Here is a 24,395-nt window from a genome sequence, read left to right as displayed (position 1 = left end):
GTCTGGCAGCAAACTGAATGCAGCAGGGCTGACAACACAGAAGCCATTTCTCTAATCGTGGGCCTTGTTCTCAGCTTGTTGAGGGGCTCCTGCCTCTCTCAGGGAATTCTCATGAAAGAATCAGCCCCAAGCTGACCTAATTAAGTATCAATGGTGGGAGGCTGTTGCCTCTGAGATGAATCTGGAATGAGCTCCTGGAGGAAATGATTCATCCTGTCTGTAAGCAGAATGTTGTGTGACAGTCACTGGTTTGTCAAAGCTTTTCTATAGCAACTTGAGTTTGAGAAACAGAAGAGAACATAAAGAAGAGGTTCTGGGGAACACTGGTTAAAATTACATTTTCTTCTATGCTTTCTCCCTTAGAATTAATTCCATTATGTGACATGGTAACTTTTTTCTTCATGTAGAGGAAAGGAATTGAAGGAATTTTTCCATGCTGTTTCAAGTGTCTTCATTTCTAGTGTCTGTTTTAGAAATAAGAATGGGATATTGACCCATTCATTCCAGAACAGCTTGGTCTCTCTTGGACTGGGAAGCCCAAAGCTGGGCACAGGGCTGTGGATGCAGCATCACCAGTGCTGAAGTGAGGGCAAGCATCACACCCCATCACCTGCAAGCAGTAGTCTTTCTAATGCAGTCCAAAATGTGTTTGGCCTCCTATTCTGCAAGTGTATATTGATGGCTCATGTTCAGCTTGATGTCTGCCAGGCCCCCAGATCTTTTTCTACAACCCACAGTTTGCAGTTCAGCCTGTACTGTTGCGTGGGATTGTTCTGGTCTATTCTGCATTCCCATAATTCGATTTCACCAGGTTCCTGTTGGCCAATGTCCCCAGCTCCCCTGGGCTCTCTGGATGGCAATCCATCCCTCTAGCATGTGAATTACCCCCTCCAATTGCATGTGGCCCAGAGCCTCCTGGGGTACTTTCTCTCCTGCTTCTTGGGTCATTAGCAAAGTTAAGCAATACCAGTTCTAATGTCCCAAAATGTGTCTACATGGTTAAAGGAACTGTATTTTTACATGTTGCTTTATTCCCACTGTGCTTCTAAAGATTTTGGCTTTGTTTATCTTGCTTGCTGAGGTTTTTATGAAGGTGAGATTTCTGTTTCACCCCAGAATAAAGAACTGCTGTTACATGCCCATTTTCTCCCGCTTCCCAACTGCCCATGACTATAAATACATCAATCATTTTATTTAGCTGCTATTCTGTACCTTTAAAATGTGGTTAATGTTTCTAAAGCACTGTGAAGTGCTATGGTGAAAAACTGCCAAATATCATTGAATACAGATTTGTGCTTCTGGAATTTAAAAATAAAAGCCTAATGTTTCAGATATGAAAAAAAAGAAAAATCAAAGTTAAATAATTTTATGAGTATAACTCCAATTCTAAATGCATCAGTGTCAGAAAAGCCTCCATCTTCTCTCTTATGATGGTCCTAATGAAGCATTTTCTCTTCTATCCTGGGTGTTAAATTGATTCATGAGCATTTGCTGCTGATGATCTTCAGAAACAACCCCAGACTGGCTAGCCAGTACTGACAGGCCTAATGTAGAAATTCTCTTGATCTTGAGTAGTTCTCATCACAAGGCCACAAATCCACAGCTTTTGAAGACAGTCTCCAAGTGTATTTTTTCCTTTACAAGCAGAACATGCAACCAGATCTTAGGTGTGCTGACAGACTGTCAGTGAGAGTTCATGCTTGAAGAGGAGATGTACTCCTAGTCAGTATTAGCAAGACCTCAGCTGCAGGCAGAGCCAGAGCTCCTGACTCAGGATAGATTTATCTTTGATTTTGTAACTAGAGATGCTGAATGTTACTCACCAAGTATTATTGATACCTGTGATGAACCACTGGCTGGATTGACACTTGGTAGGAAGTGAGAAATACTGTAGTTTTTCTCCACACAATCTCATGCAGCAAACCTGTCATGGCATTGTCCTGACTAATTACAGATGCTCTGAGGCTGATGGACTTTCTCTAACAGAAAGCCTCTCTCCTTCTCTATTCTTGCCATTGAATCTGTAGCGACACAAAGCTACTATATTTCGCAAGGGATGACTTTCAACCAAATGTAGAAATGGCAAAGGGATGCACTTTGAACTACTTGTTTCCAAGGAAGTGGAGTGTGTTTTATGATGAACTTAATGAACTTAGCGAGAATTTCTTGTAGTTGCCTGGGTTTAAATTATGAAGAGAGAGCCCTTTGTGAGAAGTAACATGGCTGACCTGACTGACACATGAATGACAGATTCCTGTGGTGGGAAAGAAAAGTACTGCACCGCAGGTGATGTTTAACCAATTCTTTCAACAGCTTTCTTTAGAAAGTTTTGCATTTGTAAAGGATAATGGCAAATGAGCTGCATTTCTGCTTCTTCATGCTGAAAGTTGAATTTCCGGTCATTCCAGAGGGCTGAGCGTAAAAGGCACTTGTGTTGGTTTTTCATTAAACCTGTCAGAACTGCCACCTCTCTTTCATGACCTGACAGCTCAGGGTTCTGAGTTCACTGGAGAATGCACTCTGGAAGGCGTGTTCAGCACCAGTCTGATGTGCAGGACAGTGGGGGGCTGCTGTGTGAGCTTCATCTGAGCAGGTCAGGGTGGGTATCTCATCTCTGAGCCATCTCATGTGGCTGGCACATACTGTGTGACAGACTACATCTGTCACTGCAGTGGTAAATAATTTATCATAGACTCGTTTGAGCACAGCAGAGGATGGATTGCAAAGCTGGATTAAAAGTAGCTGTCCTACCAACTTTCATGCTTCTCTGGGTGCTGTGTAACAGCAGAGAAGCTGTTCAAGCTGCTTGTGTCCTGAGGAGCCTTTCTTATGTGCAGTGAGGTAAGGCAGGCTTATTGCTGTCTGACTGAGATCTTCCATATCCGAATGAAGAAACCAGCTCTTCTAAATTGCATAGTGCAAAACCAAGTTTTCTGCTGTTTTCCATGTCACATAGGACTGAGTTTCTAACTGTGAGAGTGGCCATAAGATAGGGTAGACAAACTGTTGTTAAAATATTGCCCTAATTAAGCTGGACAGGACTAAAAAAAGCCTTGAAGGATTTGTTTTTCACAGATTCACTTCAGCAAAGAAAATTCCCTTTTTTTGTTGATGAAGGCTATGAGACAAGTGAGAAATAAATATGCACACATATTTACTGTTTCTCCAGTTAACAAGATAAAGAAATCTGTGTGGTAACACAAAATGTTTTCATCAAGTAAAAATAATCTCACCTAGCATGGATTATAATAATAGGCTTTTACACAGACTCAGCCATATGTGGCCTAAGTGGCAGAAGTACTAAGTATGCTGAAAATATATAAATTATTTATAAGGAGAAATGCATTTAAATTGTCATGGCACTTTATTAGCTTCTCACCCAGCTGGAGACTGTTCTAACAATACAATAGACTTTTCTTGTTTTTTTTGTTTTTTTTTTTTTTTTTTTTAATTTTTATGGTTTGTTTGGGTTTTTGCTAAAGATTACTGATTCATGTGGAAAGTCTTTAGATTTGACATCATCCTTCCATGACAAAATTGCTACATAATTTTAAAATAAGAAAGTTCTGCTGTCAATACTGATTGATGCATTATTATTATTTTCCTATATTTAATTTTCTTCCTTTCACTTTTCTGTTGCTATGCTTGTCGCTCTTAGAATGTGTTCTGCATGTTTAATATTGGATATTCAGAGGAATTGCACCTATGATTTTGGTTCAGTACTTAAAGGCATTATTCTCATAAATAAACCTGTAGCTAGCTGCCACAGACCTATTTATTTATTTTCTGTCTCATTCTGATAGCTATTGCTGCATTTATTTTTTCATTAATACACCCTTCTTTTGTTGCTTACACCACATCCTTGTATTTGGGATGTTTTCATCTAACTATTACCAGTTCTATCCCCTTTAGTATCCATCAGGGACTTTAGTAAAGACAGTCTCTTTTATCCAATCATTCAACAGAGTAAAATAATCCTTTTCAACCCATCAATTCCTCCTGGAACAGGCCAATTGAGTGTTTTTCTTGGGAGTTTTCATTCCATATAATTTTAAGATTCCCATCTGGGTGCTTAGATGAGAAGCAGAAAGTAAGTATGTTTGAAAGGTTTCCCAATTGTCTGATAAAATGTATGATTCTCCACCTCCAGAGTGCACATGGGAACTTGGTCTAAAAGGAGCTCTCAGGTCCTTTTGTCACAGGTAGATCATGACAACCTTCTACCCCTTTCAAGGGACCCACCACCCCTTGTCCTGTCATTGTCCCAGCCTCTGGGAGTCCAGCAGCATCTCTGCAAACTCTCCTCTCTCCTGCTGCTCACGAGAGGTATTTGAAACTATGGTGCTATTGATAGTATCTATGAATGAGCTAAATTTCTTGCTTCCCTTGTTTACTGTTCTGAGAAAATAAAGTAAATTGCTCAGAGTATTACAGCAAATAGTACTGGATAACCATGACTGTGTACCACTATGCTGAAACATCTTCTTTGTTCTTTTTGGAGAAGTTATCTCAGCTAAATCCATACTGTGATGTCCATAGTGCAGCCTTGAGAGCAAAGAAGCTAAAAATGCCCCCACCCTAGTGCATGAATGTCTGCAGAAGCAGCCCTTCCTCTGGAAAATTGCATCCCAACTAATCCATGTCTGATTCTTGGGGCTGGTAGATACAGTCACATAGAGAATTGTCAACTGCTGCAGCTGGAATTGAATATTCCAGATTTCCCAGCTGAGCAATGATTATGTATGGTAGAGGTCTTCTCACATTGTGTATGGTAGAATGTTTAATTCATCTATGGAATAGGAAATTTTCATCAGAAAGAACTGTGGTGCTCGTCTTGACTCCAGAAAGCACAAATAACCAGTGTTCAGGACAGGACAGCTCAAGTCTTCAATTCAAACTGGACAAAGAAGAATTTTTCACATTCCTGGTGGCCATGCTCGCTGGGACTCCCAGCACTGCTTCCTGTGTAGCTCCATGCTGAACATTATTTTAATGACAGAACTGGGAGCTCAGCTTAGAGGTTGACCTCACCAGATTGCTCACAGCAGCCTGCTGTGGCAGTGCTTTCATGGATCACTTCTCACCGCTGTCTAGCTGATTCCTTCATGGTAGGAACTGAGACATGTACCCATCCTCAAATGCTTACAAAGTGACTGTCACCAAGTACATAGTAACTGGACTCCATATTTGCCCTGGAAAATGGGCAAATGCAGTTCCTTAATGCAGAAGAGATACCATTGGGACAACTGGATTTTTTGGCAGGAGACACCTCCATGAAAGAAATTTTTCTTTTATGTTTTCAATTAAGTTCCTGAGCTAAAATCAAGTGAAGAATCTGAACTCTTCAAAGAAAAGGTTCAGGCTTCTTTAGTATCAGGAAAACATTGCATTTTTCTTGTGTTTTGTTTTGTGAAAGGTAAGATGATTTTGACTGAAATCTTCTGAGGATGAAAAGCAAAAACATGAAGAAGAAAGCAGGACCTGGCCTGAGAAAGTCTGGCACAGGGCTCAGCACAAAGTGTTTAACATTGACAGTGTTTTATGGGCAAGTGGAAACATACCCTGAATCCAAGGCCTTGGTAACCAATCACAGACATAGCCCCCTGTCAGTCAGTCAGGGGGGTTTATTTTCCAGTGGTTTGAGAGTTAAGATTACAATAAGAATTCTGTAGCATTTAAAAAAGAATCAAGCTAACAGGGAATAAGATGGCTATTGTGAGAAATTCTTCATGTAGTAGCCTTTTACGGTCATCTACATTCATAGCCATAAATTTTTACTCAGATTGCTGTCCTTCCAATGAAAATGTTTGACTAAGAGCTTGATTTGCTTTTTTTATAAATAAAAATCTTGTTCTCAAGAAATAAGTAGTCTTTTTTTTTTCCTTTGGGAAACAACAACAAAAAGATGCAACTCAGCAGAACTGGATAAACTGTTTGCATTACTTTACACTGTAGTTTTATTTTTTTTAGTCCAGGCAAGTTGGGCTTGGATGGAAGAGATTTTATTTATTTATTTGATACTAAGTCTAGCAAGAGCTATTCCAAAATCTAAGGTGAAAACAAAGATGTTAAATGAGGACTTTCATCCAGGAACAATTTGGATACACCTACCTGAAGTATGTCTTTGTTATGAAAGTACTCTTAAGATGAGCATTGGCGTTTAAATGTGAGCAATTATCTAAGGCTGGTGAGACTTTTGTTGCCTCCAGCTGGGCCTATCCTCTATTGAATAAGTCACCCATGAGATTCCTGAGGCTGAGTCATTGTGCCAGACTGAGATCCTTTTGCAGTGGTCTGCTCTCCTGGTCACAAGTGGAAATGATGAGAATGCCCTTGAGGACAGTTAGGACATGAGGTGCTGGGTGTGAGCTAAGAAGTGACTTGAGAGAGCACTGAGACACTGGAGTGAAACATCTCAACCCCAAAAATCTTGCTCAGTTGTTTCCTGATTTTGCTAGGTAATCTTCAGTCTGACAGTTCTTGAAACATCTGAGGCCGTGCTCCTTTGCTTGCTCTATACGTGATCTTATCTGAGTGTTTTTGTGCCTTTGTATCTGTGCCCAGGCTACAGAAAAGAGGTGAGTGGGGTTGTTTTTTGTTTGTTTTAATGTGATTTGTTCTTAAAGTCTCACACACATCATGCATGAAAGGGATTCATGGCTCCTGTTTTTCAGGGATGTGGTGATAGTGCAGCTTCTTGTATTCAATGACTTACAATTCAGTTGGTGCTATGAAAAATCTGCAGTGAATTAGGTGAGTGCCTACAGTCTTGAATATCTTACTGGAGAGGACAGTAAAAGAGGTACAGCAGAGGCTCAAGTTAATAAAATCAGATATTGAATTATATTCAAGACAGAGATAAGGTTTATTAGCTTGGATATAGTGTTGTGCAATGGTTCTTCTGACATGGAATTGGTTTACACTGAGAAAACCTAGGTTCTTATGGGCATTGTGCAGGTCTGTGTGGCTGTGCTTATGTCTGGCCTCATCTTCAAGAAGCTCCAGTAAGGATTTGGGTGAAATATGCAGATGAAAGCCTACAGAAGTGTTTAGGTGGATGCTATTGGAGAAATATTCTTGCAAACAAACTAAGAGAAGCCTAATGACCCAGGCCAAAGCTGGTATCTCTAGGTCCTCCACTGCAGCTGTGTACTGCCATTTGGATAACATACCAGTGTCCCTGAGTGCAAACATGGCTGTCCTCCAAAGCACTTATCTCTTGTATTGAACAACTCATACCTGGTACTTTTATCTCTTGTATTGAACTACTTGTACCTGGTACTTCTGTTCAAGATAATGGTACTTTAGAATATGATGAACTAAAACTTTGTGGTTATAGTAGTCTATAGCCATGCTAGGTACGTTGTACTTTGGTTTAAATTGCCAAGTTTCCCATGACTCAGTCCATTCAAGCTTTGGCAGTTCTAGGGTGAATGAGCATGGATGCACATACACATGTTTTCTTTGAGATATTATTAATGAGAATGTAGAGGATTTATTGCAGCTTTCCTGCTTGATTGATAAACAAGTTTGTTCTGGCCATACATTTGGATTCCAGACAACTTTTTTGTTTACAGAAATGATCTCTCAGTTTCCACTTAGGCAGTCATTTAACATTATTTTCCTTCACCTACTGTTTTCCGTCATTGTATAAAAATCATTGTTTTTACTTTCTAAAATACAATACAGTGCTTTACACCCATTGTATGAATCAAGTGAGATTCATAAAACCTTGGAGCAGGTGCTGAAATTGCTGGTCAATTCATTGGGGTTGAACATGTACACACCCACAGACACTCCCATCAGCCCTTCTTGTGACAGGCCTGGCCCAGAAAGTGTTTGAAACCACAAGTCTAGAATTCCTTGCAAAACCTTACTATCCTCTTGATAAAGCTCCTCTGGTAGCACTCAGCCATGGTCAGCATGAAGAAAACCTGGTACCTGTCCACTGGCAGAGTACAAGGGCCAGCTGACCTTGCATGTGAGATACTGCAGAAAAACTGTGTGGTGAGGTGTGACATCCACTTCACTGACATGGCCAGGCTATGTCTTAGCTCTTCCCCAGTCTAGGCCCACAGATTGTCTATCTGGAGAGTTAGGGCACAAGGTTAGAGAATGAAAAACATCTGGCTTTCATCACAGAAATAAGCCATGACTCTGGAGTGCATGCCTTTGTTTGGAAAATGCAGAAGTGGTCCTGGGTTCCAGCATTACTACAGCTCTGTGTTGCCTGCCACAACATTTACCAAAAACTTGCCTGGATTTTAAAAGTAATTTTCCACGAAAGGGCTGATACCTTGCACTCATAATATGACCGTGCCTCAGAGTAAAAAATGTGACATTCAGAAATATGGATAGAGAAGGGTCACTAGATAAAAATGCCTCAGGGCTTGTCTGTATTTTCAGCACATTTGTCTCAGGGAGTTCTCTGACAATTAGGCAATTTGTTGAGGAACTTAAAATTTAGCCTGAAATATTGAGGGAGGTAATAGGGCACCTATTCACTCTTAGTTAATCCCAAAGGGCAGCCTCCCTTCTGGTCCCCTGGGATAGCTATGAGTACAGCAGAAATGTGACCAGGGCACTAGAGACATCACCTCAGGGTAATTTAGCTTGATTGTAACAAAAGCAATGTGATTATCTTAGAGCTGGGCTGCTACATACACAGGGAAGAACTAGATGTATTTTAAAATTAAACAGTACAATGTTAAAGAAAGACATATGACATTTAAAAATTTACTTAAAACTAAATCTCTCAAATTTTCCATCCTCCAAAGTTTATTAAAGAAAATTGAATTGTGCTGGAGTCTGTGTCCTGGTCATCCTGCAGTAAATCGAATGTTAGCAACACAGACTGAAGCTGATAATCAGGTTGATTTTTTCTCATTGTTTTTCTACACCAGGCAATCATGTTCTATATGACATTTAACACACACCGATCACGCATCACTTTAAAACTGCCCACGTGGCTGTTTTTTGTTCTGGAAAGCAGCAGACATCACCTCCTAATTTCCAGTTTCCAATGCTGAGGAGTTTAGTTATTGTCCTGGAACCAAATGTAGTCTCTTGACTCAGAGTAGCCACCTATCCCCTTCATGATCTGCAGTCCTCCTCAGAGACACACTGCTCCTCCTGCTGCCCTTCTCTGCCCCTTTTCAAGTCGGTTTCATCTACAAAAAATATAAAAGACCCAAACTGTGCAGGGTTCCCTTGGCCTTGTGTGAGCAGGTTTTGTTAGCAAGGGGCTCTGGGAGAGCCTTGTGTGAGAAGGTGCCAGAAACTTTCCCCATGCCTGACAGAGCCAGTGCCAGCTGGCTGCAGGTTGGACCCGCAGCTGAGCCCATCAGGGATGGTGCAGAGCCTCTGGATAGCAGATTGGAGAAGGGTGGGGAGGGGAGGATGGAGAATGGCTGTGTAAACAGCAGCCAAAGAGAAGAGTGAGAACACGTGAGAGAAACAGCTCTGCAGACACCGAGGTCAGGGAAGATGGAGGGGGAGGAGTGCTCCAGGTGCCAGAGCAGATTCCCCTGCAGCACATGGAGGTCCATGGTGGAGCTGGTATCAGCTTTCTGTCCCCAGAGAATCAATCCCATGCCAGAGACACGATGCTCAAAGGAGACTGTGACCCTGTAGGGAGCCTGTGCTGGAGCAGGCTCCTGGCAGGGCTTGTAGACCTGTGCAGAGAGGAGCCCACACTGGAGCAGGTTTGCTGGCAGGACTTGTGACCCCATGGGAGACTCGCTGGAGCAGCCTCTTCCTGAAGGGATGCACTCCATGTGAGGGATCCCACACAGGAGCAGTGCTTGAAGAGCTGCAGCCTGGGGGGGACACTCCAGTTGGGGCAGTTCATGGAGGACTCTCTCCCATGGCATTCCCTCCAATGCTGCAGCAGGGAAAGAGTGTGAGGAGCTCTCCTGCTGAGGAGGAAGGAACCACAGACACAATGTGTGATGAGCTGACCACAGCCCCCATTTCCCGTTCCCCTGCATCACTGGAGGGGAAGCAGGTAGAGAATTCAGGAGTGAAGTTAAGCCTAAAAAGAAAGGAGGGTTGGGGAAAAGGTGGTTTTAAAATGTTGTTTTATTTCTCATTATTAAATCTGATTTGATTGGTAATAAATTTTTTTTCCCCAAGTCAAGGCTGTTTTCCTGTCACAGTAATTGCTGAAAGATGTCCCTCTTCTCCTTACCTACACCCACAAACCTTGAGGAATGTTTCTTCTCCTCTGTCCAGCTGCAGAGGGGAGTGATAGAGGGGCTATCATAGGCACCTGGTGTCCAGCCAGGATCAGCCCACCACCAGAGTATCACTGTACTTATATTTAGGCATTGGTAGCTGGTGACAGAGACTAGGAAATAGCAATTTCTATTTGATATAACTTCTATTCTGACTATTTATAGCAATCACATTTATTTCTTACTATTTTTCTGAAGTGAAAATGATCAGTGTTGGGTTTGACTGTACTGTATTTACTGCAGAAGAAATAAATAATTCAGTTGGTATTTCTAAAAATATAATTAGTTGATGAGTCAGAGAAGAATTTAATTTTCCTAAATGTTAAGGCTGGAAGACTGGGATTATCATGATCAGTGTGTCTGACCTGTGACTCTCTCATGTCTTAGGAGGCTGCCTGGTAATTCCTGCATCAATTTGTAATTAAGATGTATGATTCTTCAGAGGAGACTGAATAAAGGGCCCAAACTACATTCTTGAGATGTGCTGAATGTAATTTCACACAACAAACAAAAGGTACACCCCACAGACAAGCCTGAATATTGTGATTCATCATTTTAATTTAAAAAATTGAAACCATTAACATTTACTTATCTCTGATATCTCAGTGAAAATTTTTAGAACATCATACATAACTGTGAACCACTATGTTTTGTGTGTGTATATATATAATTATATATATAAGGCAATGAAGCACATTCTATTTATGGGAATCTAAGCCTTACCAAGAACCTGTGTCAGCCATGGGAGATGTGTAAATAGAAAAGGAAGCAGCTGGGATAAAATGAAAAAAACATAAACTAATCAAACTCTAGACTGCAATAAAAGCTGCCATGAAAGAAGAAAATGAAAACCAAAAATTAACACCACATAGAGCAAAAGATCAATATTTTATCGACTGACAACACACTTCTATGTACTCATTGGTCAGTCATTATCCATATTGATTTTATGCCACTGCACTTTGGCTCTGGCTTAGCCATGCACACATATCCTTCCTTTTTTTCCACTTTTCTACCTAAAATAATGGCTGTCTTCAATATGAATAAAGGCCACTCAAGTCAGCCAAATAACTCCAGGTCTGAGTCTGAAGAAGAATGACTTAAGGACACCCGAGATGAGGACTCAGACTCTGCTGGACAGGGCAGAACCTGCTGTTCCTAACATCACTGCTCCATCCACAACGGCCCAGTACAGGAACCAGGCCACTGCAACACACACTGTGGAAGAAGGAGGCAGATAGATGTTTGTAACTCAGTTCTGGATGATCTTTAATAGTAGACATTTGAGTGCTGGAGCTCAGCAAGCAGAAATAAATGCTGGCTACTTGGAAACTAACTACTGTACTGCAAGCAAGCACTGCCCAGCTTGCAATGACAATTACAAATTCTTGACATACTGTTAAAAAACACGTGTGGCTAATGGTGAAATGAATCAGGAATTGGTTCTGGAGAGTTGATAGCCTGCTGTTCACATGCAGGAATTTACAAGTAGAGGAATGAACTGTGAATCAAAGACCAAGCAGGTAAGGTCCTTAACAGGGCTTCAGTTGCTGGCAAAGCAGTTTTGAATGAAGGAAAGTACAAGGTTAAATGGAGTACTATGAGTGGCTCTTCAGTCAACTAATAAAAAGTATATTTTAGGCCTGTATTGAAGGTATAGCAAAAACAGTGGAAACAAAGTTTTAAGGCATATTCGTTATGGGAAAATGTGCATCAGCACTATTCAATCTTGGGCTTTCCTTACCTCTTGCAGTAGCTGAAAATATGGGTTCATTTATGTTCTAGAGCAGCTATGCCTAAAGAATTAAGTGCAGTTACCCAGTTTTGGGAAGGAAAGGAAAGGACCTGTGCTTTAGTGTTTTGGGTGACTTCTTTGGGTAGCAATCCCATTAAGGGAAGGAAAGTGACCTTTTTCCCATTGAATTGGCCTGTGGAATGGACCTTTCTGACTGCGCTCCTCAATGTGAAAGCATCTCCTACTCACAATTTCTGCCTGCTTTGTCAGCATCTTTTTTGCCCAAAGTATGGAAGAATATAATATTTACAAGGTGTTCTCTTCAATGTTATGATCCAAGAGAAAAATGCTTGTTCCCAGCTTTCTGTAGCAAGATCTGCATCTGTGAGTCAGTGCTAATGCCTCATCATTATTCATATGCCAAACAGACGTTTCACAATCCTTTTTGGTTCAGAGGTGATAAAAGATAAATTTTTAAGCTTCTAACAGCAGAGTGCAGTGTGTTACAAGGAAAACATACTGGAGTTAGGCTAAAATATATACAAATCTTTTCTGCATTGTTTCATTAACCAGTATGGGGAAGTTGTTTAATTTTTGTTTATAAACAGTTGAGAACTATGACTGGGTTAAACTGCTGTTGGAAAGTTACTTGAATGACGAAATAACTGTAGTACCTTTTATCTGGTTTTCTTACAGCAGACCTATGAACTACCTTGCTACAGAGTGAGAAATACTGCAGCTGTACAGCTTTCCACAGAACTATGAAGCAGAGCCACATTTGTGGCAGAGGATGTCATCCTGCCCAGTGAGGAATTCCTGGCCCACCAGGGAGACGGAGCATTTCACGCAGGTAAAGCATTCCCCGTGCCACTGGCGCTCCTCAAATGAGATGTATTTGGCACCTCCAAGAGCTGAAAGAGAGTATGAAAAAAAAAAAGAAGATCTGAATCCAGTATTTCTGGACATGGTTCAGTAATGCAACAGATGACTTTCTGATGTGTGATCAGGTTGTAATTCATACAGCGAACGGAAAAATGAACAAAAATCCATAGTGTGAAATATTCTTTATTGGCTGAATTGAAAAATATCTTTAAAATTTAAACAGTGGGAAATATTTCAAGCAAAGCCACAAGTCACTTGCTTGCATATCCCATTATGAGATCTGAACAGAGTGGGTTTATCAGAATGTCTGTTCAGGTTTGCTGATCTTCCCAACAAACTCTCATGGAAGTTATTTGCATTATTTATATAGTTTCTATACAACTCTGAATGAAATTTCATAATTAAGTTTCTTCAAGATGGATTCGTTTGGAAATTACCAGAGAATGGGATTCCTAGCAGAATTATCTGAAATAAAATCTTGAAGACTGGGGGAATTTGAATAGTTTTGATGCTTTTTTGTTGCTGTTGTTTTGTAGTTTGGGTATTTTTTAAATCATGCACATGGGATTGGGTATTCAATGATTTCTTTGTCCAATGACATATGTAGCATGCACCTGTAAGAATAAGGAAGCACTTTTCAACAGCTGACTCCACACATAATAGGATTAAAGTGCAGAATACCAGCAAATGCTCTCAGAAAACTCCAGCTATCATAGACCAGTGACATACATGTCTAATTATAAATCATATATAAGTATATAAGGATTCATGAAATAGTGCTCTGCTGCATTTGGCAAGCTTTCTAATTTGACAGGTGTGCCTTACCAGCAGGCAGTTAATCTGTGTTCAGTTTGATCACATTTGCATTTAAAAACAAAACCAAAGAAATCACAGAGGGGCTTGTGTGTACTGTCCTGGGAAGAGCAAAAAAAGCACCTTTTGAAATATTCTCAAGGAGGAATTTTCTACAGAAAAAAATTCATCAAACAATGCCTTTGGGCACATAAAACCACTCCTCATCTGTTAGAGAACATGTGTGATCAGTATGTCCTAGCAAGACACAGGACAGGTGACACAGAGAGAGTCTCTCTGATAGTTCACTCCTTCAGTCTTTCATTATGATGGGAGTAATTTTAACGGGTTTTTTTCTAAAGTGAAAGTCTTCTTTGAGAGGAGACTGATGATCCATTTCTGTCTGGTCCCCTGTAGAAGATGAAACTCACCCGCAATAGGTTTCTTGCAAGCAGCACACTTCTTGGCATGAAATTTGCTGAAACAGTCTACACAGTATGGGTACTCGTCTTTGGAAATGAATCTTTGTCCAGACAGCTGAGTGTTACACACAGCACACACAAAGCATTCTTTATGCCAAGGCTGGTCATGGTAGGCCACTCCTCCAGAAGTTATAACCTAATGCATTGACAAACAGGGGCAGAGCAAAGAAACAAAGGTGTGGATCATGAAGGATTGTCCAATCCTTCATAAGTACTTCCACTTGTTTTCTCTCTTCCAACATGCCCAAGAGAAGAAAGTGTGGTCACATCAACTTTTTTTCATCTGGATTTTCCATTTAACTAATCTGCAGTTGAATTCCATATGCTATTGGTTTGTTATTTTCAATTTTCTACCACAATACAACCTCATAATTTGTAATAAGTATGTTATCTTTAAATGAAATTTTTCTATTACACTGTAGATAAGTGTTTAGAATCAGGCATGCTCCCAGAAGAGAAATTCTCAGTGATAGGCAGTGGGTGAGAGAACTGATGCTGAGATAATAGTTAATCTCCAACCAGGATTTTGCTGTCTCTCAAGTGCAACAATATTTTAAATAGGAAGAAAGACAGTAAAGAAACAGAAGTAAAACAGAAAGGAGAGCTACACAGTCAGAAGAAGAAAAAAATCAGGTTTATCAGTGTCATCAACTTTGCCAGCAATACACTCACAGCTCTGCACTGGTTATTTCTGAAGAGGGAAATTTCCAGTTGTTCTGTGGGTCCCATATGTGTGGCAAGAAACTGGTTTCACAGAATTTGTGAGAGACCGTACAGAAAAAATTCTATAAAGATGAGCTGTAAGATAGTGTTTCTACTATCAAGTCACATGCATGACAGGGAATTAATGAATGAGTGAGTGAATGAATGAATGAATGAATGAATGCATGCTGTTGGAATAGGAGGAGAAAAAGTTGAAGAAACTTAAGTAAAAATAGTGGTATCATCAAATTTCCCTGGGGAATACAGTTTCAGGAAAATCAAGAATAATATGGGCTCATGTCAAGCAAGAAAGAGATTTAAATAGGTTCCAACCCCTTTAACATTCCAGTTTTGGGCTATTTTGTGGTTATGTTTGCTTTTCCATTAAAATTTAAAAATTGCTGACAAAAATTCAAGATTCAGTTTGGCAATTTAATCTATTTGGGCTCAATTCTCATGTATGGGAATTGATGCAAGTTTCAGAAATAAAATGGTTTTAGCTATTATGTAGGGGGACTATTTGCATTCCTGGAATATTTAAGAAGCAAATCCTGATTATTTCACGTAGGTGGTGCTAATATCAATGCCTGTAATAAACATTGAGCATAATTACTATAATTGCCATGTGTTCATTTAATGCAAGTTAAAGGCTAGATGAAGAGACTTGGGAATATATAAAAGTACTTTCTAAAGTTTAGCTACTGAAGAAAAAAGTAGGCAGCATATTTCCCTGAAATTAAAAGCTTTTGTTAGAGGTAGAGATTTACAGGTAATCATTACATAACTACAGGAAATTATAAGGTATTTGATGAAGTGGAAGAAAAAAAAAAGCTTACAGAGTGATGCAAGTATTAAAGAATAAGTAAATTTCTGCCCTAAAAAACAGCTTAAAACATTTCCCTAGAGGAAAGTATCACACTAGAATAGTGTGATGCTTTGAGTATTTTCATCAACAAGAGACAATCTTAAAACATGAGAAATCAAGGGAGGGAAGAATTGATTTATCTGTGCTTGGGGGAAAAAAGAAATCAAATCAAGCTTTCTGGTACCCACAAGGGTATCATCACATATTGCATCAGTGGGACTCCTGACTAGTGTTACCACAATTGAATGTTACTTGATCTGCTAATTGTCTGATACATTTCAAGCAAAATAGCCAAGATTGTGGATAATTTGCTCAGTTCAGGTGGCTCATTATGCATATGAATACATCTGAAAAATGATGGAAAGAGACGCATGTTTACAAAGGCAAAATCAGAGATTTTCAGGAAAGAAGGGTTTTATATAACTTTCCATTTAACCTTTGCTAAAAATCACAATCAATAACTGAAGAAGCCCAAAGCATTTGTTTTGGCAAATAAGATTCTTTCAGATCTAATCAGTCTTAAAGTAACAAGAGTGGACAGCAGAGACTGTCACAGCTGCCTTTCAGTGTCCAGTGCCATTGGGAAGATCCTGATCTTACTCTTAGTTCACCACACATTTCACACCATCCAGCCTTTCTCCCATGAGCAATATTGGCTCACTAGGGCATTATTTGCATTGTGTGTTTAATTACCTTTTTGCAAGCATAGCAATGATGAGCAAATTGCTTCTCAAAACAGGGCACACAGTAATTCTCATTGTCTTTGGTGATTAATGGTTTTGTTCCCAATGGTTGCTGACAATACTGGCAAACAAAACAGGATTCATGCCAGGAACTTCCCTTAAATTCCATTTTACGTGAACCTGAAAAAAAACAAAGTGAACAATCCTCTCAGATTGTTGTTCCCTTGTTGGGAATGCTCTTGGTTTTGAGCCTTCTAGCTCAGCATCAAATAACCCAAGAAAACATCTTCAATTGAATAGAGTTTCTAAGAATGCACTTGAAATTTCAAGAGCACATTCAGTGCCATACATTCATCTGGCAAAAGATGTGCTGAATTGCCTAAGCTGTGATTTTTAGAGTCTGTTCTTATATGAATTTTTGGGGTTTTTTGTGATTATGCTTAAATTGCTCAGTTTCTCTTAAACCAGCCAACTCAATGATAATGTTCAGGTAGACAGCAATTTTATAAATTAGAAATTAATTTGTTGGATGCTTAGTATCTTTATTATTGTTCTGTCTTGTATCTTTCCTAAACTAAGGCTCCTTCACTTATAAATGCATTGTTTATCTTAATCAGTTTAAATTGGCAACTTTCTAAAAGTAAATATTTTTTCTGTGATACAGCACATTACACTGACTTCTCCTATAGCTCACCATTTCTGTCCTAGACCAACAATTCTTTTTATCATGTTTAACTAGATGCTTTTGATACAGCACAGGGACAGAAAGTTGCTCAGTTAAATGTTTGTCAGAGGAGTCTCAGAGCTTTTATCTCTGTGTACAGGTGTCCTATCTTGATATAGAAATGTAAGTAAATCTAGGATATGCACATATATCTGGGAGCAATTTTTCCAGTGGATCTCCATCCTCAGCTTCCTATCTGTAGGTAGCAGAAGATTGCACAGAGAGGTGCAAGGTGTTTTTCCATCCTTTCCACATGAAGAAGAGGATTGCTGCTATATCTGATTAATCCCACTGCACCTGTTTCCTGATCTGTGGGGCCAGTGGAGAAACTACTGGTTGTATTTAGACACAAAAGGCTTGCAGCTTCATCCCAGTGATCAGAAGGCAAATTTCACTGTCTTTCACAGCTAGGTCTTTTCAACACAGAGCTAGCAAGCTGATGAGAAGGAAGTTAATGATATAGAGACTGGCTGGCATTCCCATGCTCCTGTTGCAATGTTTGTCACATCTTTGGGCACTTGCTGCAAGGATTTAGACTCTGTGACAAAACAAGCAGCATGGATTTACACCAGAAGATAATGATGCAAACCTAAGTGTGTTCTGGCACTTTTTTGATCCCATCTGTGAGGTGTGCCTATTTGACAAGGTTTTCATAAACTATGTACAATTTAAGCAGTTTATAATCCTTTAAATGAACACAACTGCATTTTTACAACATTTGTTTCCACTAATGCAGATTTTACTTGTAATGAAAAGGAAACAAACTGTAAAAATACAAATTAGTGTTGCAGGTTGAATACAACATGATTAATCCAGTACCAATAGTAAGACTATAATTTTGCACAGCCTGGATCTTACTGTTCGGCATTAAGATATACTGAAAAACAAAATTCTAACATCACTGCCAAATTTACTGACGTTCTCTGTTCCAAAAGCTAGGGACCCACTTTCCTAAGCAAGCAGCTCCCTTTTGCAACAAATGGTGCTGTGGCTCCTCTCAGATGCCTGTGAAGAGGCAGCTTTTGGGTCATACTCTGCTGTATGAGCTTTACTGATGTGGTAGAAATGAAAAGTCTGGAGCGTGTCCCGAACAGATACAATCAAAAGCTGAGAAGCAGCTTAGTGGAAAGTACAGAATTTTCAAGAGTGCTAATGGCAGGAAGTAAGCCTATTGTAAACATGGACAATATTGTAAAATGGACTTGTATTCATTTTAGTAAAAATGCTGCTAATGATTTGAAAGCAAATTGTCATGTTTTGACAATTTAAACAAAACATATTTCTGAGTGGAAGCACTAGTATAAAGAACACAAGCACAGGGTCTGTTCAATGTGGAAAACATGCAGATGACTTGTCTAATGTGTCACTTCTGCTCACAGTAGCTCAGTTTGTCTACCTATGCTCACAGTGGGATATGCTTCCTAAGAACTGCAACAGAATCAAGGACATCACATGAACACATTTTACCCTGGATTGAACTCTTAATATTTTTATAAGGATTCATAAGACCTGTCAGTGGTAGATCAGAAGTCTCTGCCTGCCTTCTCTCCACTGATGAGAGAATGCTACACACAAAGGAAGAGTAGTCACCTCCAAGCTATTCTGAAAGTCAAGGACCTTGTAGCTTGGTTATTCCAGGAGGAAGGTATCATTAAAAATGGGGTCCCATTTCTCAGCAAAGGGCCCCTGTTGTCTTACCAGGCATAATGGTCTTCTGGCAGTGAAAACACTTGGATGAATACTCATCGGAGTAGCACTCAGTACACAGCAAGACCTCGTCCTTGGCAGCAAATGGTTTCTCCACGAGTGAGCGACTGCACTTGGCACACCTGAAGCACCCCTCATGCCAGTGGCGGCCTTTGTAGGCCAGATCCTTGGAGAAAGTAAGTTCATGTTAGTGAAAACATTTATTTACAGTGCTTTTATCCTTCAGTTCCTTCCAGAACTAAAACAAAAAAGGAAGAGCATTGCAGTGGTGGATCCAACAAGAAGTGTGCTCAGGAAAGGTGCAGGTGCCCAATGTCACTGTTGTGACATTGTGACTGTTGGGTAGATCTCTTGCAGAGGCCATTAGGAGCTGCTTTGGCAGAATGTCCTTCCTTATGTAACACAGAGGTATGTTTTTACTGGAAGAATCATGTTATATATTACAGTTGTCTTTCAAGTAGAAACAAGTGATCAACATTTTTAATGTGCACAGACCACTGGAGAAGAAGCCCATATTCTATAGAATTTGAAGTGAACCTTATGTATTTTCAATGTTACTATTTCTTCTTCCAGCTGACATGACATCATTCTAATAGTTGTCAGAAAACAAGCAATTAAAATCTCATTGAGAACAAAATGACTATTAGCAATATTAAAAAAAAAAAAAGTCATTGCTTTTGTTTACATCTGATATAAATCCTCCTGAAAACTTGACAGGAAAAAGTTTTAGAGTCAATGGGCTTAAGGGATGAAATAGCTAACAATATATATGTATGAGATCCTGACTAAGAATTTGAAAAAAAGCCAAACAGCAGATTTAATTTTCCCACAATTAGAAAAGCAGGGGAAAAATGCACCTCCAAAAAACCTTCCCAGCTTAAAAAATAAACCCTTCCAGGGTTCTTTTATAAGTAAGAAACACAGAAGGGCACAAGTCCAATCTCATTGTTCTCCCTGATCATGTTCCTGCCTTTTAAAGAGCTAAAAATAAAAGAAATACCATGCTTCGTTTCATTAGGTGCTGAGCACTTAGCATTTTCATTTGCTTTAGTTAGCACTCTGAACCTTGCAGGAACTAGGCTGTCAGCCCAGAGCAGCCCAAGGCAAGGACTGGGTGAGGAGGAGAGGAAGAAAACCAAGCTCTAGCCCCTTGGCAGAGGTGAGACAATCAGCTGTAGATCTCTGTGTGCCACTTTTCTAGATGTCTCTAGCCAGGTGCACTCCTTTCTGTCTGCTTTTTTCTCCTATTTTTTCCTTCCACTCAGTCCAAAGACATGGCTTTTTGTTTATGATCTTCAATAGTAATCCTGTCACTGATTTAATTTTTGGTTTTAAAGGTGAAATTAAGTGAACACAAAGCATGTGTTCTGGTGAATCTGATTGGTGCTATGGATTCAATGTTGGTGTGGGTGAAATGCTGATGAGACTTTGAGGAGTGTCTTCATCCAAATCAGCATTTCCCTTGGATGATTCCTGTATGCAGACTGTGTGCCTTGAAGTGCTTGGGCTGGGAAAACCTTCCAAGAGGTTTATTTTAATATCTTTCTGTCCTTTTATTTCTAAGGAACATAGGCAAGGAGAGAATGGGGAGAAGGTGGCCAGTACACACTGGACTTGGCAAAACAAGCGCTTTTTGATAGGTTTCATTTGACCTTAAAATTCAATGTCAAGTATACGTCCTCTAAATTAAAGTATGGGGTACTAGAAACCCTGTCAAAGACCACAGAGGGGCCTGAATTATTAATTAATATTGTAAAAAATTGAGAGGTGAAAGGAAAGACAAGGTCAGAAAACTGCCACTAATACACCATCTGTGAGATGAGCAAGGTAAGCATGGAATTAAGCAGAAATTAAAAAAACCCCTAATTTCCAAAAGAGAGAGAGAGAATATGCAAACTATAAACATGTTGTCTTCTCAGCTTGGCATCTGCTTGTCAACACCTACAGTAAAAGTAATTTATTCAATGCTCAAAATATTTTTTCAATGAACACGTCTCAGAAATTCCAAGGTGTCAATCAACCTGATACACTCAATTACACCACCCACCCCATCACCCCCCCAGCAGTGTTCAGCCAGTGGATGGCTGGAGGTGAAGGATGGAGCCCAGCTGAGGTCCACACAGCCTTGCTGTATGCGTGGGTATATGTGTGTGCAGATTTCCTCATCTTTGACCCCAGAGCTTTCCTATTCAGGGAAAATAGCACTGTTTCCCCCTGCTGTGTGTGGATGTACAACAGCTATGCTTAAGTCTCTTCAGTGATACAGGGATATGCAAAGGGGTGGGTATCACATCTACCACTAAAGAAATTGGATTTGTGTATAACTTAACAAGGAACAAAAAGTGCAAGCTAAATCTTTACCTTGGAGCTGCACTCAATGGGTTGCTTGCACTCTTCGCAGGGGTTGGCATACAGGCTGTCATAGCACGGGACACAGTAAGCATTCTCATCTCTGAGTGCATATTTCCTGCCCCGGAGAGACTGCAGGCAGAAATGGCAATCTGTGTGGCTGCTGGTCATCCTGCCGGGGCCCTCCACGTGCTCTGCAAAAGAGGGGAAAATTGGGCAATTCAGTGCATGGTGCTTGCTCAAAGACTAAGTAACACTGCATTACCTGTGAAAGTTGGACAGGCATTTCCTGGTCATTTGCAGTGCCCTGGATTTCTTAATGCTGGCTTGTTCAACAATAAAATGGTAGCCTTTAACAATATACATTGTGAGTTGTATCACCTACATGATGGGGAGCAAGAGGGCTGCTTCAGCTTATTCTAACACTATTTCAGGTCAGACACCTGAAAATGAAGCCAACTTCACATTCTCTATGTAAAACTGCTGGCATTATGAGCATTATGTACTGGATTCTGAGATATGGTTCTGAGAAATTGGGTAATGGAGATAAAAGCAATACTTCAGAAATGAAACCAACTGAGGAGTTAAAAGGCCAAAGAGAAGAGGCAGGCACTTTGTAGTGTGTTCCTGACTTTCTCTTAATACTCCTGTCCTTCTGCTCCTTCCTTTCTTTTCAAAATACCCCCACATCCACCTGACCCAATGTGAGGAAGACAAGGGACTCCAGGATATATGACTGTTTTTTGCATTATCCCAACTGTGCTGCTAATATTTGGTGGCTTTGTAAGGTCACACAAATACCTCTGGAGAGCACTAGAGTGAAATATAAAGAAAAATAGACTAAATAATAAGTCAAGCAAAATCAGAACTCAAAGAAAGTTTTCCTTGTTGTTATTGGAAAAGATCATTTTTCCTTACATATTTCTTTATTTCTATATTGGATTCCACATTGGCAGTACCAAAATAATGTGAAATAGTTTATATTTCTGTGCGAGACAAGTGCAGGAAATACCACAAATCTATTGAGAGTCAGTTGTATGAATTTCCCATCCTTCAGCTTTTCAGGCTAAAGAGGCTTGGACAAGCATCCAAAACTCAGCTGCTTATAGATCTGCAATAGTGAGTGTTTTAAGGATTGTGGAGATGAAGACCTATTTCAGTCTTCTTATTGCTGGTTGGATCATCATCACTTTGCTAAAATTGGGTCTTGATTCTTGGAAATGATGGAAGAAGAAACCAAAAAGTTCATAGTGAAGCAACCCCAGAAACATCTGCTGGGCTCGTTGGGTTGCACTCCTCATTAAACTCAAAGGGTGTAGCTGCAGCCAGCACCAGCAATCGTGAATTTTAGAGGAGTTGAAAATGACTGGGGAAGGTCTCCTAAAATATCCTAAAATATCTCTCACGTATCATTGACTTTGGGCAGCTGAAATTTTTGCACTTTGAAAAACAGGGCAAATTAGTTCCTCTTAACCAGATGCATAGCCTGAGAGTAAGGAAGAACAAACAGAAGACAATATTTGAGGGAGTTCTTAGCCATGACAAAGCCTCCATCTAGTCCACTTAGAGTTACATCCTCATACTTTTTTTTAATGCACTCAACTGTCTTATACCCATGGTTCAGCTTTAAAAAGGCATAAAATCTTTTTCCTGGGTTTTTGCTTCAGTAAGCTCTAAACCAAAATAGTTGTTTGAGCTGTGAGAAAAAAACCAATTACTGCAGGTTTCCACTGGCACCTGTGCATAAGTTCAGGCATTTATTAATTAATCTCTTCTGGGAGGTGTACTAGTAAAACAGTGGAAAGGGGACAGGGAGCAAGGCTGTCATACTAATTTCAGACCAAAAGTAATGACTTTATTGGAAAATTCGTTGCTCCTGTAAATTGAAAATCTTTAGAGTTGAATTGATATATTTATTTCTTACTACCCCTAATATTACTACACCCTGTCAGCCAAGACAGGGTGTAGTAAGGAAATAAAACAATCTGGAACCCAGATCAGTGGGAAACACGCTTTCTTATAAATATTTCTGATGTGTTTTTTGTGATATCCTTGGAAAAATAATATAACAGGGTTTGAATCAGGACTTCCATTTCCTTAAGATCAAACAGAGATTTGAATGTGTAGCAAATAAACCCATTTATATGAGAAAATTGCATCCATCAGCTTGTACATTTACAGAACATGACATAAAACCAGGCAGAGCTCAGTGCATTTAATGCACAATCACAGTCATGACCAAAGTCAAGGTTAAGTTTTGCGCATTTTGCTCTTTGTCGGGGAAGAAGTATAAACTGGTGTCTAAGGACACAGTCAAGGAGTGTTTTTGGTTAACTGTGCTCCATAGTCAAGATCACAGGACAGGCTTGAAACTGGGTTTCAGAGGATTTTCATTTATTTTTTTAGTGGGAATTAAAGTAATGAACTGCCTTGGAGGATAACCCCGAGTGAACCACCTTTCTGATGCCCTCCCTGCTGGATCAGTACTCCTGATTCCTGACAGAGTTTCATCTCGGCCTAAAAGTGGCAACAGCAAAATCCAAACAGGGTATTCATGAAAAGTTTTGTTACTTATAGAGTATTTTTGTTGCACAAAGCTCTCCAACAAATATCTGTAGAAACATCTCTGTTTTTCATTCTAATGAATGTCAATCGGGTTTTTAAGTTATCAAAAACTCTGCCTTCCAAGTAATTTTCTTTAAAAAGCAGTTCTCTTGATTATTGCTTTTTTTCCCCCCCAGGAAGTCAGTCTGATCCAGGAAGCCCAGGCTGTGTGCACAAACAAGATCCACTACTGTAATACTTCAGAACTACTGAATTTGCAATGTAATTATCCTCCTAAACTCCTATATGGATATGGGAGCAAAGTGCTCCTGTTCTACAGATGAGAGTTGTTGCTCGAGAACTTAATACAGTATCCCCAAGACAGAGTCAAAGTCTGAGGGTGTCCTTGGCCTGCTTCTCTAGTAAAATGCTCAAAAGTTGCCCAAAACTTCTCTTCAGACAGTCTTCAGAGTTTGAATCATCATAAAAGACCATGTTTGGGAATGAAGCAGCAATGGTGAGCAAAAGAATGAAGATTTTTTGCAATTCTTTTGGCAAAAAGTATGGGTAACCTTTGAGAACTACTTTTACCATTAGAAAATGAACAAAAAAAGTGAATCTCGTCTCTCCCAGCACCACTTATCCTTGCTCCAATAAATAAGTAATGGTACGAGCGCCACGCAGTGAAGTAGAAT

At 39.8% G+C, this 24,395-nt stretch overlaps 1 protein-coding gene and 1 long non-coding RNA gene across 4 annotated transcripts in view; one reads left to right on the top strand and one right to left on the bottom strand.

The window, feature by feature from the left end:
• Positions 1-10,773: 10,773 nt before the first annotated feature.
• Positions 10,774-24,395, bottom strand: part of FHL5 (four and a half LIM domains 5) — a 23,193-nt gene continuing 9,571 nt past the window's right edge. The window contains exons 2-6 of the mRNA XM_071446084.1: positions 21,169-21,350; positions 18,799-18,973; positions 16,387-16,556; positions 14,076-14,262; positions 10,774-12,881 (exon numbers count right to left, since the gene is read on the bottom strand). Of these exons, the coding sequence (XP_071302185.1) occupies positions 12,730-12,881; positions 14,076-14,262; positions 16,387-16,556; positions 18,799-18,973; positions 21,169-21,327 (843 nt within the window). The 5' untranslated portion in view covers positions 21,328-21,350 and the 3' untranslated portion in view covers positions 10,774-12,729. The remainder of the gene's footprint in view (positions 12,882-14,075; positions 14,263-16,386; positions 16,557-18,798; positions 18,974-21,168; positions 21,351-24,395) is intronic.
• The window catches only part of LOC139599089 (uncharacterized), a 7,537-nt gene continuing 3,004 nt past the window's right edge, over positions 19,863-24,395 (top strand). For 2 of the 3 annotated variants that reach the window (XR_011682151.1, XR_011682152.1), the window contains exons 1-2: positions 19,863-19,966; positions 23,898-23,982. This is a non-coding gene — a long non-coding RNA (uncharacterized lncRNA). Of the gene's footprint in view, positions 19,967-23,897; positions 24,218-24,395 lie in introns of all 3 variants that reach the window. The other variant, XR_011682153.1, reaches the window with a different exon arrangement.

This window comes from Agelaius tricolor, unplaced genomic scaffold (assembly GCF_023055355.1).
Source record: "Agelaius tricolor isolate 1412-34295 unplaced genomic scaffold, bAgeTri1.0.p SCAF_1, whole genome shotgun sequence".
Taxonomy (NCBI): domain Eukaryota; kingdom Metazoa; phylum Chordata; class Aves; order Passeriformes; family Icteridae; genus Agelaius; species Agelaius tricolor.
Note: the sequence above shows the minus strand (reverse complement) of the source record. Positions and strands in the feature narration are given on the sequence as shown.